We start from the raw sequence: 19,252 nt of genomic DNA, 5'->3' as shown, positions 1-19,252 counted from the left end.
TAGCTGGAGCAAAATGGAATGGGGGGAGGTGAGGGGGGGGGGAGTTTAGATTTGGCGCTTGCTCGGGTTGTATAAATCAAACTTGTTACAATGCTATTGTCAGGAAATGTAGCGAGTTTTCCATGTACGTAGGTACGCGTGACAGCCTCGTTCTCCGATATTGAATATCGCAGAAACAATAGTTTCGTTTCAACCTCGTAAATCCGTTTCCACCACGGGATTTTCAACTTTTCACATCTTATTAACACCGTATTGTATTCGATGATAAAAATGTATTTAAAAAAAAGAAAAAAAAAATGTATACTTTCGTTGAAGTTCATTTGTGATCTCGTAAAGAATCTCGTAAATCGATTCCAATAGAAATTTTCATATCTTATTAAGGCGTTTATCGTGCCCGTACGTTTATGAATAAAAATGTGTTGACAAAGTGTATTTAAAAAATTGTGTAGGTGGTAGAAAGAATGTAAGGAAGAATTCGTTTCAATCCCAAATTCATTTCAATAGAAATTTTCATATTATACTCTTTCGATAAAAAAATATATTAACAAAGTATATTTACGTTATGAGATAGTATTATAGAAAGAATTAAGAAAATTAATAGATTCGTTAGAGTTGATTCGTTTCAATCTTAAATCTATTTCAGTAGAAATTTTCATATTTTATTAATATTTATTATCCTCGTTCAGTGATAAAAATGGATAGATTAGAGATTTGTTTCAAACATAAGTCCATTTTAGTAGAAATTTTCAATTTTTACTAATTTTTACTAATCAATTTGATAATATAAATAGATTAATAAAAACTTATGTTAATAATAAAATAATGAAGAACAAATACGTTTTAGTAAAAATTTTCATATCTTATCAATGTCTATTATCTTCATTCAACGATAAAAATATATTAATAAAAAGTATATTTATGTTATAAACTACTAAAGAAAGGAGTCATTTCAGTAGAAATTTTTATTCATATTATATCAATCTTAAATCCATTCTAGTAGAAATTTTCAAATCTTATTAATTAATCTATTGTCTTCATTCAATGATAAAAATATATTAATAAAAAGTATAGTTATGTTATAAAATAATAAAGAAAGAATTAATTCCAGTAGAAATTTTCATATCTTATTCATATTATATCAATCTTAAATCATTTATAATCTTAAATCCATTTTAATGGAAATTTTCAATTTTTCATATCTTATTCAACAATTAATCTATTACTTTCATTTGATCATATAAATAGATTAATAAAAACTTATGTTAATAATAAAATAATGAAGAACAAATACGTTTCAATAAAAATTTTCATATCTTATCAATGCCTATTGTCTTCATTCAATGATAAAAATATATTAATAAATGTATTAATTATATTATAAACTAGTAAAGAAAGGAGTCATTCCAGTAGAAATTTTTATTCATATTATATCAATCTTAAATCCATTTTAGTGGAAATTTTAAAATCTCATTAATTAATCTATTGTCTTCATTCAATGATAATAATATATTAATAAAAAGTATATGAAATTATATGAAGGGTATGAAATAGTAAAGAAAGAATACATTCCAATAGAAATTTTCATATCTTATTAACCTATTGTCTCCATTCCAATTTCATATCTTATTAACAATTTCATATATTATTATTATATCTTATTATTGTCTTATTAATGTATTGTCTCCATTCGATGGTAAAAATTTATTAACAAAGTATGCTTAGTTATAAAACTAGTTATAAAACAGTAAAAAAAACAAATAAAAAAGAAATGGATGGAGTAAAAAAGTTCAATAGAAGTTTTCAACTTTCCATATCTTGTTATTAATAAGTATTGTCCTCGTTCGAAAAATAATTAAAAAATAAACTTATGAAATGGTAAAGAAAGAATAAATTCGTTAAAATTCGTTCATTAACAATCTCGTGGATCTCAATTTCATTCCACTAGAAATTTTCATATCTTATTAATGTCTATTGTCCTCTCGTTCTATGATTATTATTAACGTATTTACTTATGCAATAAGTAAAAATAATAAAAAGGATGTAAGAAGTTAAAGGATTAGTTAGAGTTGCACGATATAATTTCGCTCGTTTGCGAATCGTCCCTTTCTTCGAGAGCAATCTAACTTTGCACGGCCAGCATTCGTCGTTTTTCCTAAATGCTGAAATTGCGAAATGTCGTGCACGCGTGTCGACTAATTGAAATTTATAACGTCGAAACAAGTGGACTGTCCATAAATAGATTTCGTCACTTTTGCTTCGTTGATCGACAAACAAAATAAATAAACTAAACTAAATCATTAATAATAAATACATCAGATCATTAATAATAAAAGAAACGCGTCTGTTTTTTGAAAACAAAATTTTTAAATTATCACGTTAAAACAAACGTAAAAGTTGATATATATAAATAGCGTAGGCTCATTTATCAAGTTATTAGCAATTTAAATTGAAACATTGTGATGAAACGAGTAGAGGAACAATGGCGGTATCAAACATAACCAAACATAAACGAAGCGATAACTTAATTAATAAATAAGCCTTGACCGACATTTCTGTACACCAATATTTTCTTTCATAATTATGGAATCGAATCTCCTCAGAACTCGAACAGATCTGAGAAAACGTATTAACACACTCCGCGCATAGTTCGATTTGCAGAAGTTTGACCGTAATAGTTATATTCGGAATAATGGAATAAAGGGTCGGTGAATCTTGACTAAGGTTCTCTAAGGTAACACTGGTCTAAATTCTGGAGAACTAACCTTAAGGGAGAGTAAGTTCGAAAGCCGCGAGTATGTGTAGCCAGGTTGCACGAACTGGCTGGTATTTTCACATTCAGACGTTTCAATGGTCTCTGCTTGAAACTCGGTCAGAGATAACTTCGAGAAAGCTAGATTTTGCAAGTAAAATCTAAACGCGTAATTAATCGCCTATCTGCTGTCATCTGATCGAAAATCGTTAGAAAATGAAAGCAAGGAACGAACGGTGTGCACAGGTAGAAACTTTGTGTTCCACTTTTGTTCTGGAAGTACAAGTAATTTATTTAATTTATTCAATCGCGATAAATGGTTGTTAATAGTCGTTTTCCAGACACTGTCGGACGAGATAGACTCGTGGAAAAGATTTCACGCGATGGTGGCAAAGTTGTAAATCTGCCAACAATACTGGGAAATGGAGTGGAATACTTGTAAAAGTGGCATTGGTGCAAAGTTTGGCGATAACTTAGCGCTTCGAACAATAGATATCGAAACGTGGAATACTCATTCACTCTCATTTATGAAATTTAACAAAATACGAAAATATTTTTGATAAATGGATACAAATTTTTACGTTTTATCGCCTTGGCCGAGGCGATAAACTTGCCAAACGTAAAGTAATGGAACGTTTTATCGTTGTAACTTCGTAATATTTTTTTTGTTTATTTTTTTAAAAAATTCTATCTATTAAAAAATTATCGAAACGGAAGTTACGAGATTATAATTCGATGCGAAGCGCGAAAATTCACGTTAAGAATGATTACGAATCCATTAAACTTCTCTGTATATTTTTCAGGTATCCCCCGAAGGGGGAAGTTTTGATATTAAACTACTCGTTGCACGCTTCAGTTTGCTTCGAGCTCTCTAAATATTTTTAAATACCCAGAAGCTGTTTGCCATTCTCGAGAGTCAATGTCCGGGGGTTAAGCGGTTGGTTAGTTTATTCGTGTATCTCGTTTCTAAGTGTATAAAGTTTTTGCGCAGTTCAACTTTTAACAAACGACGTCTTAAACATTTCCTTTCTTTTTTGCCGTATTTCACTGTAAGAAATAAGAGAACGCGTCTTGCTTGGCGAACTTGTAAAGAAAAAAAGGCGGAAACCTTATCTCGTCTCGTTATCTTATTATTTGTTGATTCGTTTATTAGCACCAGAGATATAATGGCAAATAAAATTTAGTTCACGAGTTAATAAATTGCGTATATATATATATAAAATAATAATATGAAATAATTATAAAAAGAAAAGAATTTAGATACGTGTAATTTCGATATTTCTAATTATTTACAATCGATGAAACAATAACGAAAGAAAATTTATATCGAGCGACTCGTCCATCGAAGAAAAATAACACAAGAGAAATTTGTCTGAAGTATAAAGTAAAAATTTACGCCTCGAGATGACGCTAAGAACCGATATGAAGGTCGATAAGAGAAGTGTAAGCGAGACATCTTTAGTTGTAAATTGAAAACAAAAACTTTTACGATTACGATTCTTTATCATAATTCGATTTTCTTTCTTTTCTTCTATTATTGTAAATAATATTCTTAAAAAATGAATAACGGAAAAATAATTGCAATAACAATTATAAATCGAGGACGAAATAAAAGATAACGGGATATGGTAAGAGTTGAATCAAGAATTTCGCGAATTTTACGTTAAAATTAAAGCATTCAGAATTTCCGAATTAAATGATATCAATAATAAATCGAATTCCATGATTGATCGTTATAACCACATCCAAAAATTAAATTTAAGTAATATTATTATTTTCTCCACTCTCTTCTCGCATAATATCCCGAAATATCGATCGGCTGTGTGTACGTAAAATAACTTTCGAATAACCTCTAAACGATGTTAACTTTTTACTTCAAAAAATTTTACTTTCCACGTGACTTTCAAATGACTCACAAGTGACCTTGATCTTTTGACCTTTCGAATAATATGATCTTAATTTTAATATGTATTTTGAATAGAATAATTTCAATATTGTTGCAAGTTCTAAAGAAGAACGTATCAAAAGAGATAATAATGCTATAACAGATGTTCAATTGTACAAGACGATTATCGCTTAGACGAAAATACGAGCATATTCTCTAATACAACTTCGTCAACGAATTTTCTAATAATTAATTCGTCGAAAATTTATTTATCGATGATCAATATCAAAATGTTCAATATTCGGTATATTTATCGAAATCGTATCGAAATCCAAACTGTTAGAGCATTCATGTAGCGTTAAACAGCGAACATTATTCTCGATATATGTAAATTTATACTTTCAACGATCGCATAATCTCGCGATATTTGACTCGGCCAATTTAATCGAAGACTTAACCAAATCCATTTCACTAATTTACAAGAATAGATTGTTTGAATTCGATTTGACAAATGATCCCTTCCCAGTGCGTAAGTTCGATTTAAACCGATAACTCGATCTCGATAATAAACATCTGCCGATTGTATCGACTCGGTCGATACGTGTGCCATGCGTCACGTGGAACTTTTCGAATGACGGCAAACTTCACAGGAGAACGATGCTTCAAAATCGAGACGATGCACTATATGTCACGACATTATACGTATATCTTTATACATTTCCTTCCACGATAGAGTACATTTTGCCGAGTAATTCAATCGTGTTTAGTCGTTCATTTGCAATCGAGGTAACTTCATTGGCAAACGCGAGGAACATTCGTATCGAAGTTTACCCTTCAACCGTGCGGTTTGAATTTGGCTAAATTCATCGAAACTCTGTGTCAATTTCGATCAACCGTTAAATTCGAAGGAAATGTTGCGAACCGCGTATCGCATCGATCCAGTTTCTCTGATGATGTTCGATTCGTTATCGTATCGTGGAAACGAATTCGATACAAATTAATTCGAAATACGTTTATTTGTATATTTATTTATTTTTTTGTTTTCTTCTTCTATCGATTAACCAATCGATACACTTGTTTGATTGCAGGCATCAATTCTACTTGCACTCTCGCCTCGAGCTCCTCGAAGGTAGGCTAAAAGTGGCGGATTGGAGTTCGGTGGTGCGTTTGGTTGCTTGGATAGCGCAAGCTGATATCGGTGATTATGATCCACTTTCGCCACCGAACGCGCTGTACTCGCAATGCTGTCAAATTCAACCTGTGGAACGGTGCGAATCGAAACCGCAGGATCTTATTCACCGGATAGTACAACAACACAAAGAAATGAAGGTGACTCGCCTCGATCATTTTCTTCCTTTCCAACCTTTGAACACACGGTTATAAAAATATAATTATAAGACGCGATAAATTCACTTATTTTATTCATTTTCCTTTCTCTGTTAAGGGAATGAAACCTTCCACGGCGGAATATTGGCTGTTAAAAGAGGTATCTAATTTGGATACGTTCGGCCAGGAGATGTTTCACAACACTAAATTTGGGTACAACGGGGTGTCGATGATCGGAGTCGGGCCGCATGGTATCACGGTTTATCGTAATCGAGACGAAGAAACGCAAAAGTACGTACAACGATTGCTCGATAATAAACGTACGATTAAAACGAGCTGTTCCCGTTCTTGGCTAACTTGATTCTTGATCGGTAAGAAATTGGGTGAATCGGATAAACACGTTGGGAATTATTCGAATCGTGTGTATTTGCCATTCTCGATAAAGAGAACGGCCACCCAAGAATCTCTATCACCTTAAGCTATCTGCGCTTTATTTGCGCTCTCGGTGGTTATCGACTTTTTACAACCACGTAACAATGTCTTTTTCTTTATGTTTTACAGCATACCGTACACAGCGATACAGAGTGCAACGTCCCAACGTCGAATGTTCCATTTGGTTTATCTTTCCCTCGATGGCGAGGAGACATCGTTAAATTTCAAATTAGATTCGAGTCAATCCGCCAGCGGATTGTATCGCGCGATCACCGAGAAGCATGCGTTCTACAGTTGCGAAACAGTGAGGAGCGCGGTTACCGCCCAATTTATACGCGACTTGAAGGTATCCCCTTGGACGATTGGCTGTATCGAGGAAAATGTGATAAAAGAAATGAAAGAAAATTCGTTTCGATTAATTGCTTCGTTCTTCGCAGGGCACTATAATCTCGATATTCAACGAGGATTCGACGTTAGGAAAGAAATACGTGTTCGATATCCGTAGAACGTGCCGAGAGGTGTACGACAACGCGCGACGAGCTTTATACTGCGAGGCTGCGACCGTTACTTTGCCAGAGGAGAAGGAAATTTTGGAGAAACACGATTGCGGGGATTGCGAGGAGCCCAAATGCAAGGTATCGAAGAGCGATCAATTAAAGAAAAAAGGAGGAATAATTTTTTTAATATCGTTCAATTTGCAGGAATCTCGAGAATGTCTAGCAAAATTATTGGACGCGATGCTATGCCGCATTTGCATGGATCGCAGTTTCGACACCGCCTTGTTTCCGTGCGGGCACGCGGTCGCGTGTTTGGATTGCGCCAGACGGTGCGAACGTTGTCCCCTTTGTCGAGCTGATATCGACCATTGTCGGACGATATATCTTCCGATCGAGTTAACCCACGTCGATAAGCACAATCCAAAATTGCTCTCGGAATCCATCGAGCCTAGTTACAGTAACTCTTCTGCGGAGGAGATTCAAAAGAGAATTTTGGCAACTGAAAGCTCGATGGTGGTAAACAGTAATGATATTTGAGAGCGTCGCCATACCAAATTCGATACTTTTCAAAAGTTCTTCTTTAAAATTTTCGCTTGTCAGGTTGCGAAAACATTGCATTGAGTTTTACTCTTGTATACTTTCTCTACCTCTTTTGCTATCTATATATAATTATTTTTATTATTTGTCTTTTAAATTTGTTATTCTTCTCTTCTTTTAATCTACGTTAACTGAGAAGATTGAATTATTTTTCTTTTCAAAGCGTGTTGGAAACATCAAATAATCATTTTCTTGCTCTATTTTGAGTTATTGTTATCTATACTGAAAAAAAAAGAAAAAAAAAATCATTATTTTCCGGACATTGTGAAATGTTACGCATTTCCGCAGCAATGAAAGAATCATTCATTCTTCTTATTCTATTATTGAATTTTTTCCTTTTCTTTGCTTATTGCTTTTTTAATATTATAAAAATTTAAATAATTCGTTAAAACTGTGATGAAGAAACGCGAGTTCGTTGATAATGTTCATGAAATTATATTAATAGGATTCCATTTATTTGAATATATTTAGGATAAACAGTTCGTGTAAGTAGAATTTAAATTAAAAAACGAGATTTAAATATGATAAAAATGATAGAATTTTTCATATTCAAGTAAGTGAATTCAATCAGGCAGGAATTCACAAATAAAAATAAATGGAATCCTATTATATTATCGTTTAGACATTTATCCAACTATTTATAACAATATTAAAATGTTAATAATAATGTTATTGATACTTCTTAATTGAATAACAACGATTATCGATACTATTTTTTAATTGTGCGACCGAAAAGTGCTATTAGCAGCATTGATCTTTGAAAAACAATGCTGCTGTTATTTTCAAGAAAAAGTAGTACAATTCATTTTATTGAAAAATTTAATGCACCGTATATAGATTTCTTTTTAATGACAATCGGACCAACTTTTTTTTCCTTTTAATTAACAGTTGTTTACGATACTTCTTGATACTTTTGTTCCTCTTAGATGTAGTTAATGTATATTCTTTTTTTCTTGTATGTTTAAACTTTCACTTAGATATAACGTCGGGGCATTGGGGTGAAGATTTTTTTATTAAAACCAGTGACCCTAACGTGACTGTATTTTTAATATAATGTACGTTATTCATTATGCATATGCAGAATCGTTTACAAAACGACTGCTATAATATTTCTTTTTATAGAGGATGTTTCATTTAAAAGGAACTTGAATCTCAAATCGTTTGACGTTACACCCTTTACTCCATAGTGCAATGAAGTTTTGTTTATTGAAATGAAGAATTGTTTATAAATAAAAAAAATTAATATTTTTACAATTATGTTCTTACTAATAATATATTTATAGTTATGTACTTCGATGAATCAACTACAACGGATAACGTATTAAAAATCGTTCCTTTTCTGAAGCATCTTGTACAAGAAGGAAAACTTGTTACGGTAATATCTGTTTATATGTACATAAGAAATGAGATAACCCACGATAGGGTCAAGCGACTAAAGGTCACGAGCTCACCAAATGTCAAATCTGATTTATCAAACTCAGTGCAAATCATGTTTTAAGTAAGAGAGACGTAATTAAAGAAATACATATTTATATATATTGTATAATATGTATTTATATATACATTTACATATATATGTATATATATATACATATTAATCGATGTATTTTACATGCAAGAGATAATTAACATGTTATCGATGATAGTTCGTTTCCAAAGGAGTACATGAAAAAAGGCTGTTTCCGTATCGAAAGAAAAAAGAATGAAAATATTATTGTATTATTTATATTACCTTTTGACAAGATAATTCATTCTTCTTTCTCAACCCTTTTATCGTTACCATCATCGAAAACTCGGCGTATCAAGGATGCTTAACTAACATTTATAAATAGCATTTCATGAGTTTTGGATGTATGTTGAAATGAAGAATATTAGGGAGAATGAAAGACAAAGAAATTATTATAGTCATTCATCAATGCAAAACAGATCTAGTTTATAATTATTTATAAGAAAAAAAGATAATAGTATAAGGTAACGTGTAGTCGTAACGTAATCCCCTCTTTTCTTGACATTTTTAGCACTTTATATCTCTAATCTATTATTAAATTTCATTTAATTTCTTCTAGTATTTTTGTATATTGTTGTTAAGAAAATGGTGATTACGCTGCTCTAAGTCAAATATCGATTCAAAGAATTCTATAAAAACGCAAATGTAATAGATTAAACTCAAAATATCAAGATTAAATTCAATATTAAATTCAAAATTGAGATAGTATATTGGTGCAATATCGTATGATATATTTTTACATCATAGGCAGAAATAAAAATACTTTTTTTTTTCAAAATTTTCTAAATCATTTCTAAATCATACTATTGACAATTACGCACTAAAATATGGAAAGCAAACCTATGAAAAAGAATTTTATAAATACAATAAATATAATTGATAATCTATGGTTTTCAGTATAAAAATTTGTACCACCGCTATTCGATACGTTTATTCGATATTTGTAAGTTTAATAATAATTATAAGGATAGCACCGTTATAATAATAAAAACAAATATTTGTGATTAACTCTCTGTATAAATGCGAAAAAATTAAAAATCAAGTAGTTGTTAGATCTGGATAATAGGAATGAAAGATATATCGGAGAGAATGAATTTCTAAGAATTATCATTTGCAAAGAGTATTTTTAAAGTATTTCCAATTATTTTAGTATTATCAGGATTCCACTTTAATAGTGGTGTACACATATGAGAAATCAATACACTCTATAAAAACTAATTTTTAGCATTATAAAGATACAATGTCCTAACCTGTTGATTAAATACTATAAAATATCAATTGTTGTATGCCTTTTACTCCATGCCTGTTCCCAATTCTCAAAAAATGCAAATGAAAATATTGCTTTCATATTACATCGAAATTACTTTGATAGTATCAATATGTAAATAAATATAACATGATAAATACAATATGTTAGCTATTAAGTTGATTATTTACTCAATATTTTTATTATTTTTAGCGAATTATGTTAAATGGAAAGTTCAACATATATATCGCTTGCAAGATTAAATTGATCTTTTACTTCCTTACTTTTTATTTTGATAATTATGTTGATATGATTAATAGTTTTAATCTTACGACGTAAATAAATCAAAAGTTTAAAATTAAAAGTTTTTAGAATTAAAAACAAAAATCTACAATGACATAAACGTTATATAATTAAAAGAATATATTAATATATTTATTATTTGTTGGTTATTTTATTAATAATTTAATTTTTTAATTATTCAAACTTATTTTATTTTATATTTTAAAATACTTTAATCAGTTTGAACAATTTATAGAATTCTATGATATTTTGAATTTATATTGATATTTAAGAAGTCACTTATATCAGAATTTAAATTTAATAGGTATTAATTAAATTTATATTCCAAAATTTTTTATATAATAGTTATGAAAAAGAAAAATAAAATAAATAACAAATAGTAGATGTTAATGATAGAAATTAACATGGTTTAATGAAAAAATTTTAAATTTGGCGCCAAATTATACCGAGCGGCAGTTGAATTAGAAGTTGTTATATCTGCGCATGCGTTTTAGATTATGATTGGTTGACGCAGCGGCATTGTCATATGACGAAGCTGCGTGGCATCATGGGAAGCAGATCGCAATTTTGCAATATGGCGGTGAATTGAGCCAAAGTCGCGGTGCTGTGCCATCAGAAAATGTATTTTTCATAGTCGCGCAACGTCTTTTATTATACTCTTTATGTATGCGACAGTGTAATACGGATTCGGGTCGCGTTAGACGATACACTGTGCATGTAAATATGAGTGTAACGAAGCACAACGTTATTTCGAAGGTGACACCCCGCAACTCGGTGTGGTGCTCGACCACGTATGGCAGAGACTAGAATCCGAGATAAGGAAGCTCTGCTTCGCCTAAGTAATATACGTATCGCAAATCAAAATTACCACCAAAAAGTAGCGATGTGGTGGTTACCCATCCCGAACTGTGAAAACGTGAGTGTTCTATATAAAACATAAAGTGTGCATACGAAAGTGCCTGTGGGTGCGTATTTCGGTAGCGAGGAGAGTGTACGGATGCCTTGTCTACGATCCCTTTCCAATATCCCTTTTCTATATTTCTTCCCATGATTTTACTGTAAATATTCTCGTAGTTTCCTTATAAATTATTTTAATTTTATATTGTAATATTAAACTAAATTTCAATCACGAAAACTTTAATGTACAACTCGGTTCTATTGAGTATGCCACCATTGCATTAAATATTTTTGATCAGTATGTTATTTCCATCCTTTTTACAAAAAAAATAGAAAAGTGTTCTATAAAATTAAGAAGCGATTCTTTATTTTTTACTAGTAACTGTATTCTCATCATTGAAAAATGCATAATCCGATCGATTTGTTCGATAATGCTTACCTTTGAGCTTTGCTCATGTTTCATCTTTACCTGTGCTCAAATTATATTCCACACGAAATCATTATGAATACGTCAAATGAAACGGTTTTTCGCCAATTTTTCTGCTATTACCGATATCCGAAAAACTGTTTTATGGTCGGTGTCGGTAAACGTCGATGTAGCAACGCTCCAAAAATACCACATGTTACGGTATTCTAAAAGCATCGCGCGTTGCAATGCTTCACTAACGATAAGAGTGTACTACGGGTAACAATACGTTGTATTTATTATTTGAAATAATTTGATTTTACAAAAATATTATTTCGATACTATAATTTAATTTATTGATAGACTAAAAATATATCGTAGTATTTCATAATATTTTTCAATCCGTATATTTCAATTATTTTTGTTTATCTATAATATTTTAAATATTCGTGATGGTACGGTTAAAAGAAGAGATTGTAAGTCTTAATGAAAAATTAATTTAAATTTAAATCAGATTTAATCATAAAATGAATAATATTTTTTAAAATAAAAAAATTGTATTTTTATGACAATTTATTGATCTGACAAGTTATTAATAGATATTATATAATTAAATAAATTTATTTTCATACTTTTTACAATTACATTTTTTCCTGCACAAGTAAAGAATGAGGTTACAGATGTATCAAATAAACTCATTAGCATACAATAAAGTTCTTCAAACATTTTAAAATATATTCTTTGCATCCTTTCATAATCCTTATCCTCCATATTTCATATGAGGCATCAATCGTATATATGTATATGAATCATTGCTATTACATTTTTATTGTATAATTGTATAATACCGATAAAACTTATAACTAATGGATTACTTTTAATTTTTCAGATATATGCAAAATTCAAACATTTTATCAACCGTTGTAACTTGTGATCGTATATGTGTGCCAAACAAAAATACATAAAAGGGCATTGAAAAAATCCAATGGTTTCCTGACATAATGGAAAGTAAATTATATGTGAAAAATGAGCCGGGACTGGACGGGCAATCACTTACAAATCAACAACCAAACCCATCTTCAGAGGATACTAGTGGAGCTAGGGTTTGTTTTGTTTGTGGTACAATAGGTCACGGAGAACAGTATTGGCTTAGAGTAAAGCCAAGTCCAGGCGGTGCACCAAATGAACCTTACTTTCCATTTCTTGAATCCCATGAACCACCTGCTGGATATCGTGGGGAAGGAGCTAGAAGTGGAACAGTTAAGGCATGCAGTCTTTGTTATGCCTTGCTGTTGCAACAATGGGAGAGTTATGAACAAGATGCTAGACCTCATAGTCAACGAATTTATTGGTTGAAACGATGCGATGGAGGGCCTTTTACGGGAGCTGAGATGGCTCTTCAGGGAGAATATGCGGCTCAAGTTCTGGGATTGACCAATGACCAAACCCCGCAGCTCAGACCTGAAAATCGACCGATTGGAATTTCTCCGCGACTTCCGCTAAATTCACCATCGCCTAGAGTGGAACAGACAAGACCACCATCGAATTCCATTGAGCTGCCAAGGCCACATTCTAACACGGCTGAAACGCACAGACATTTGGAACAAGCAAGGCTTACAATGGAATCTCCCCATCAAAGACTGCAATCGCCGCATCAAAGGTTACAAAGTCCTCGACAGCCTGTGGAAGATTCAAGAATATCAAACGAGGCGGCGTTAGATTTGAGACATGCACCGAGGAGTTCACCTGCGCCACAACCAACTTTGCCACCACAACCTCAACGTAAGTTCATACATACGTTGTTCAATTTCACTCAGATAAAATGAAAAATTAATAATGGAATAAAAAAACTGTCCAATATTCTATATCGTCTTTAAATTTCTCCCCTTTTATATCATCGAATAAACTATATTTCAAAATTAAATAATTCAACTAGTAATTCTTCCAATTAATAATTGATCTATTTAAATAATGATTATGAAATATGAAATTGATTCTAAATTTTGTATTGAAAATAAAACAACATAATAAATATTATCTGAGATTATCCGTAAAAGTGCAATCCGTTTATAACGCATATATATTAAATGCATTATTGTAAAATATGTAATAATTATTTATAGCCATTTATAGCGGTGGATCAACGTCGAGTACCGGCACAGATATTTTAGATCTTTCGATGCCAGACAAAAATTCAGTTACGGAAGTTTGTTATGTGTGCGGAGACGAATTCAAAAGAGGGTCACTTAGTCATATTGCAGCAAAACCACTGCCAATCCCACCACATCCTTCTGCTAGTCCCCCGCCATTTTTTCCTTCGCTAATGCTTCATCCAAGACCAAGCAGAAGTCGACCAATGGATAGCGCCGGTCGTGTCCAAGTATGCTTATTTTCCTTATATTGATTTTACTTATTATATTTTCCTAAAACATTATTTTTCTTACTTCTGTATATAAAAATTTGTTGTTGATTTTCAGGCTTGTTCAGCATGTCAAAATCACCTTCTGCTGCAATGGAAGGCGTATACCCGGCAAGGAGTCCCGCATGGTGATCGAAATTACACGCTTCGTAAACGACAAGCACCTGCTATGGATACAACTACTTTTATTTGTTATACTTGTGCGCTTGAGTACCCTTCGTCCAGTATTAGACTTCTTTATTGCTGTCCTAATCCCGAGAAGGAGGCGTACTACCCTTTTATTTATTCTCTGAGACCTCCACCAGGAGCTAGTCCTATTAGTCCTCAGGGAATGGTGCAAGTTTGCTCCATTTGTTACAAAGCTATACCACAAAAACAGCAAGTATTTGGTGGAGAAAATCACGAGGCTCAACCGTCTGGGCAGAACGTAGATTTTCGTCAACAAGGTCCCTCTCCAAGACCCGCAGTGGCAAAATCTCCAGCTAATTCTGCTGGTAGTGATATTCGTTTCAAACCATACGATTTGAACAAATCTAGCGTTGCTACGAATAAGCAACGCAGCGCAACCATAAAAGGATCCACTCCAGGACAACGAAACTCTCCTAACAACGGTCCTGCCGAGAATGGAACGGTTGCTCTTGGCCAAAATTATAGGTGCTATATTTGTGAGAGATTGTATCCTCGCTCTCACATGGAATGGTACTATTTTCATATTTTTTTCTTATTCTTTGCTATATATGTTTACGTTTATTGAGCATTAATTATCTTTTTTTTTCTTTTTTTTTTTTTTTTTTTTTTTTTTTTTTCTTTTCCTTTTTAACCGGAAGGTTATCCACAAGTCCAGAGGGAATGAATTCACATGCTATGCATTTTCCATGTTTACGTGGAATGGCACGTACATCAGAAAATGCTTGCATGGATAGTCATGGCAGAGTGTTAGCTTGTAGTCATTGCGTGAATCATCTTGCCCAACAGTGGGAAAGCATGGATGCTGAACGAGTTCCTTTAGAACATCGCAGGTCAGTTGATATATGATTTTGATTATAAATTTTTCATGGCATTCACCTTATATGCGAGTGAAAAAGACTCTATTTTTTTTCTTTCTTTCTTTTTTTTTTTTATCATCTTCTCTTAGGTATGATATTCCTAGTCCACATCCAAATGGCGATGTGAATCGATCAATCGCCACCCCACCGAGTTCTAATTCAGATCGAACGTTTGGTAGTAACCCAGGCACATCGAGCAGTTCTATATATTGTTTCTTATGTGGCTTGCATAGTGATTTGACTCTCGCAAGAGTGTTGTATGGTCGCCCTCAGGGCCGTAATGCACCGTTTTTCCCTGAATTACTGCGCCATCAGTCTCCGCCAAACGCTGAACAACTTAGGGAAGATGGTTCAGCGTTAGTATGCACATTCTGTTACCATTCTTTGTTGGCGCAATGGCGTCGATACGAATCTCTTCCCAGTGGTCAACAAGTAAACGCTGCAGAGAGGCAATATAATACGCATGATTATTGCTGTTACGTTTGTGGTATCACAACGTACAGAAAGCGAGTCAGAGCACTGCTCGTAAAGGATTTTCCCTTCTTGAGGTATCACAGACAGCCTGAAAAGAGCCTTTTATTGGAAAACGGTGATTTCGCAGTGGTCTGTTTGGATTGTTACGAAACATTGCGCACTCAAAGCCTTGAATACGAACGATGGGGCTTGCCCGTTGAAAAACGCGAATATAATTGGATAGTGCAACCTCCGCCACCAGAGGATAGTCCTGATGCGGCTGTCGCGAGATTGCCATCTGGAGAAAGGTCTGAGAAGGTGGTAAGTCATTTTTTTCAATAATTACAATTTATACGAGTTATAACGAGAACGATTTATTAATATACATTAATTATATTTTTCGTAGGTTCCATCGACTTTAACGGTTAAACCTGCACGAAAAAACTGTTCCCCGAAGGCACCGGATAAAAAAGTTCCGGCAAAGGTTCCAGAAAAAGAACAAGGTAAGTGGAAAGATGTTTTGAATCGAAAAATATAAAATATAAATTTTGCGTTTTATTTTAATTCAATGTGTACATTCAAGATACTTATTTACGGAATCTTCTTTCTTTCATTTATGACTCTACGTATGTATACCTGTACATGTATAAAATAATCATGCATACAAGTGTTTTAGATAACGTGTTATGTGGTCAAACATTTGCCAGACCCGCTTAGGTTATCGGTTTATATTTGAACATTATCTCATTCATAAACGTTTACTTTTTTCAAGTTATCTAAGTCGAGTACGTTAGGTCTTGTGTGTGCGTATGTTCTTTTTTTTTTTTTTTTTTTTTTTTTTTTTTTTTTTTTCTTTCATTTTTCTAATTATTCTTATTACTGTTAGATTATATAGTTTTTGTTGACCGATATTGCTTCACTGAATAATTATATATAATATATATTATATTTATGAATGTTATCAAGATATAATAATTTATACATTCCGGATATCATAAAAAAAAGAAAGACGGAATATGTTGGTGTTTTTTTTCGATATGATTCGAATAGATTTCTAAAACGTTCTAAAAACGTTCACAGTGCGCATATTTCTCAAGAATTCTCAAGAATTCTCTTGCTGATGTTAGTCCATAACATTTCTGTTTTCTTTTCTTTTTATCGTTCTGACTTACCAAACATGTATGCGCTCTCGTATCAAAAGGTAAGTTTCTCCGAGTTTGCGCCGTGATCGTATAACACATTGCGCATGCTTGGTATTTAGAAGTCGTAAACGTATATTTGAGGCGAACCTTGAAACGATTTCTATTTTCAAAGATACGATTATCATCGAAATAATCTTTCTATATATTATTATTTTATTAAATTACAATTGCTCCAACAAATGCGATAATTATAGTTTAAACTGCGCATTTAAGTCTCGAAGAAAAAATACATATAATTTGTATAATTACACCTATAATTTGCAATAATTATTGCAAACAAAACAATACCAATTATTTGCTTCAAAATTACTGATAAAATACGACAATAAAAAAAGTTACAATTTTGACTTGAAGGTTGAAAGTTGGAAAGAAAATTACATTTTAAACAAATCGCAATCACTAAGATCAGAAGGTCGATTAAGGTCGCTCGATCTGGCTTAGAGGAGGTAGATGGTTGGAGATGTTGGAGGGACTTAACGCGGTGGTTTGGTAGACAGGGTAGTAGTGCTCGTGAAAGGGGGTAAGTGGAGGAGAACGAAAGCAGGGTACGATGGAGGAATAGAAGGAGGGATTGAAAGAGAAAGAGCAAACGCCTGCAGCGTGACACCGCATTGCGCCCACTTGCCAACCCGCCCAACACCTAAATTCGAATTAGGAAACCAGCCCTGTCGTTTCTCGTCAACACAACTCCCCCCGTTCTGGTAAAACGTACAAGCAAGCCATCGTCTACTTACATTATCTATATATAGAAACGAGAGAGCGAGAGAGAGAGAGAGAGAGAGAGAGAGAGAGAGAGAGAGAGAGAGAGAGAGAGAACGGAGAAAGAAAGGAAGCATGAAGACAAAAAGGGGATACGTTCGTGTATATGCGACGAGCATACTTATATACATGTGTATGCACATGCACTATACATGTATATGTATAGTCAAGTTCTATCCTTTACGACCCTCCTTTGCTCTCTTACTAGGAAAGCAATCAGAGGGAGAGAGGTGAAGAGCTCGTTTTCCTCTTCCTTTGGGAATCGATATCAACGTTATCGACTGCTTTTCTCGCTCCTTGTCGCTCGAAGTTTCATCGGGGCTGCTCACGTATTCTCGGTAGGCGTGCAGCCAAAAGGCTCGATTTTGGCGCACATTCTCTGTTACGAGATCGATGCCAAGTCTCGGTTTAAACGATCTCGCTTTCCTTATTTTCAAACGACATATACTTTTCTACTTTTTTTTTTTTTTTTTGATAATGATTGCATGTTTTCGATATTTTATATTCTTTTTGAGAGATAAAAATTATTGAAGAGAAATCGTTTTCGACTCTTCGAAGTTTCAATGCGCGTAGATACGTTTCACAAAGTCGCTTCAATCTGATAGATGATATTTACATTTTGATAGGTCACGGGTTAATGCCACGCGGCTATATATCCGTGCATCTACACGCGCCCTCTTAACGCATTGCATGTGGTCCCTCTGTCGGCCCGTGTTAATAATTAACCATTTCGACACTAGCGTGGCAGTAGCTTTGCCTACCTCTCGCGGCCACCTCGTTTTATACCGAGTAATATTCTAGTTACGCTCTCTCCTTTGCTTACCGATGCAAGCTAACTGTAAAATTCGCGTAGAAAGCTAATTCGATCATTTCTTTTTTTTCTTTTTAAGTTTGTTTCGAAAAACATTGCAATTTTTCAAAAATATATTGGAAATCTCGTTTTTTTTACAATTAATTGGAAATTTTCGTAACATTATTAACGAAATATCGATTTTTTAATATTAATAATACGAAAAATAATCGAGCGCAATCAACACCGGATTACCGATTAATCACGTTTTAAGAGAGGCAATATAAATGCAAAGATACGTCAAGTTCGTTCAAGGTGAAAACCTTGATAAAAATAGTAGAGCTTATTAGCCCGTGGGGAGTTAGCAGTGTCTTTGTGAAGGTGAAAGAGGAAAGGAGAAAGGGGAAGCGGGAAATGGGAAAGGGAACAGGAACCGTAACGCAGCCGGGAATGGTAGTGGTGGATTTGAAGCGAGGGTGAGCATGACCAACCGCGTTTGTATATCCGGAGATTCGCAGCAGGATACGAACGAAAGATAGAAAGAGAGGAGGGAAGGCTGCAAGAGGAGGACACACGAGAGAAGAGGGTTGGTTACGGCACGGGTAGAGGTGGAAGAGGATAGCATGTCGTGAGGGAAGAAGTACGAGAGGGAGGGGGGGAAGTTCTCTGTCGCCGGCACGCATTGATTTTGCTCGACAGACAGCCGCCTGTTGGGTTCTCTGACTCAGGGATCTAACT

General features: G+C 33.4%; 2 protein-coding genes across 3 annotated transcripts in view; both read left to right on the top strand.

Moving 5' to 3' along the window:
- LOC102678239 (E3 ubiquitin-protein ligase MYLIP) overlaps window positions 1-9,217 on the top strand; it is a 57,046-nt gene extending 47,829 nt beyond the window's left edge. For both annotated transcript variants that reach the window (XM_006611757.2, XM_031508634.1), the window contains exons 3-7: window positions 5,723-5,963; window positions 6,079-6,251; window positions 6,522-6,738; window positions 6,830-7,027; window positions 7,094-9,217. In XM_006611757.2, coding sequence (XP_006611820.1) covers window positions 5,723-5,963; window positions 6,079-6,251; window positions 6,522-6,738; window positions 6,830-7,027; window positions 7,094-7,426 — 1,162 coding nt within the window. In that variant the 3' untranslated portion in view covers window positions 7,427-9,217. The remainder of the gene's footprint in view (window positions 1-5,722; window positions 5,964-6,078; window positions 6,252-6,521; window positions 6,739-6,829; window positions 7,028-7,093) is intronic.
- A 1,872-nt stretch (window positions 9,218-11,089) lies between these two features.
- The window catches only part of LOC102675399, a 53,892-nt gene continuing 45,729 nt past the window's right edge, over window positions 11,090-19,252 (top strand). Inside the window, exons 1-7 of the mRNA XM_006611822.2 lie at window positions 11,090-11,458; window positions 12,735-13,627; window positions 13,969-14,225; window positions 14,323-14,963; window positions 15,092-15,283; window positions 15,400-16,084; window positions 16,170-16,266. Of these exons, the coding sequence (XP_006611885.1) occupies window positions 12,847-13,627; window positions 13,969-14,225; window positions 14,323-14,963; window positions 15,092-15,283; window positions 15,400-16,084; window positions 16,170-16,266 (2,653 nt within the window). The 5' untranslated portion in view covers window positions 11,090-11,458; window positions 12,735-12,846. The remainder of the gene's footprint in view (window positions 11,459-12,734; window positions 13,628-13,968; window positions 14,226-14,322; window positions 14,964-15,091; window positions 15,284-15,399; window positions 16,085-16,169; window positions 16,267-19,252) is intronic.

Source organism: Apis dorsata, unplaced genomic scaffold (genome assembly GCF_000469605.1).
Source record: "Apis dorsata unplaced genomic scaffold, Apis dorsata 1.3 scaffold_92, whole genome shotgun sequence".
Taxonomy (NCBI): Eukaryota; Metazoa; Arthropoda; class Insecta; order Hymenoptera; family Apidae; genus Apis; species Apis dorsata.
Note: the sequence above shows the minus strand (reverse complement) of the source record. Positions and strands in the feature narration are given on the sequence as shown.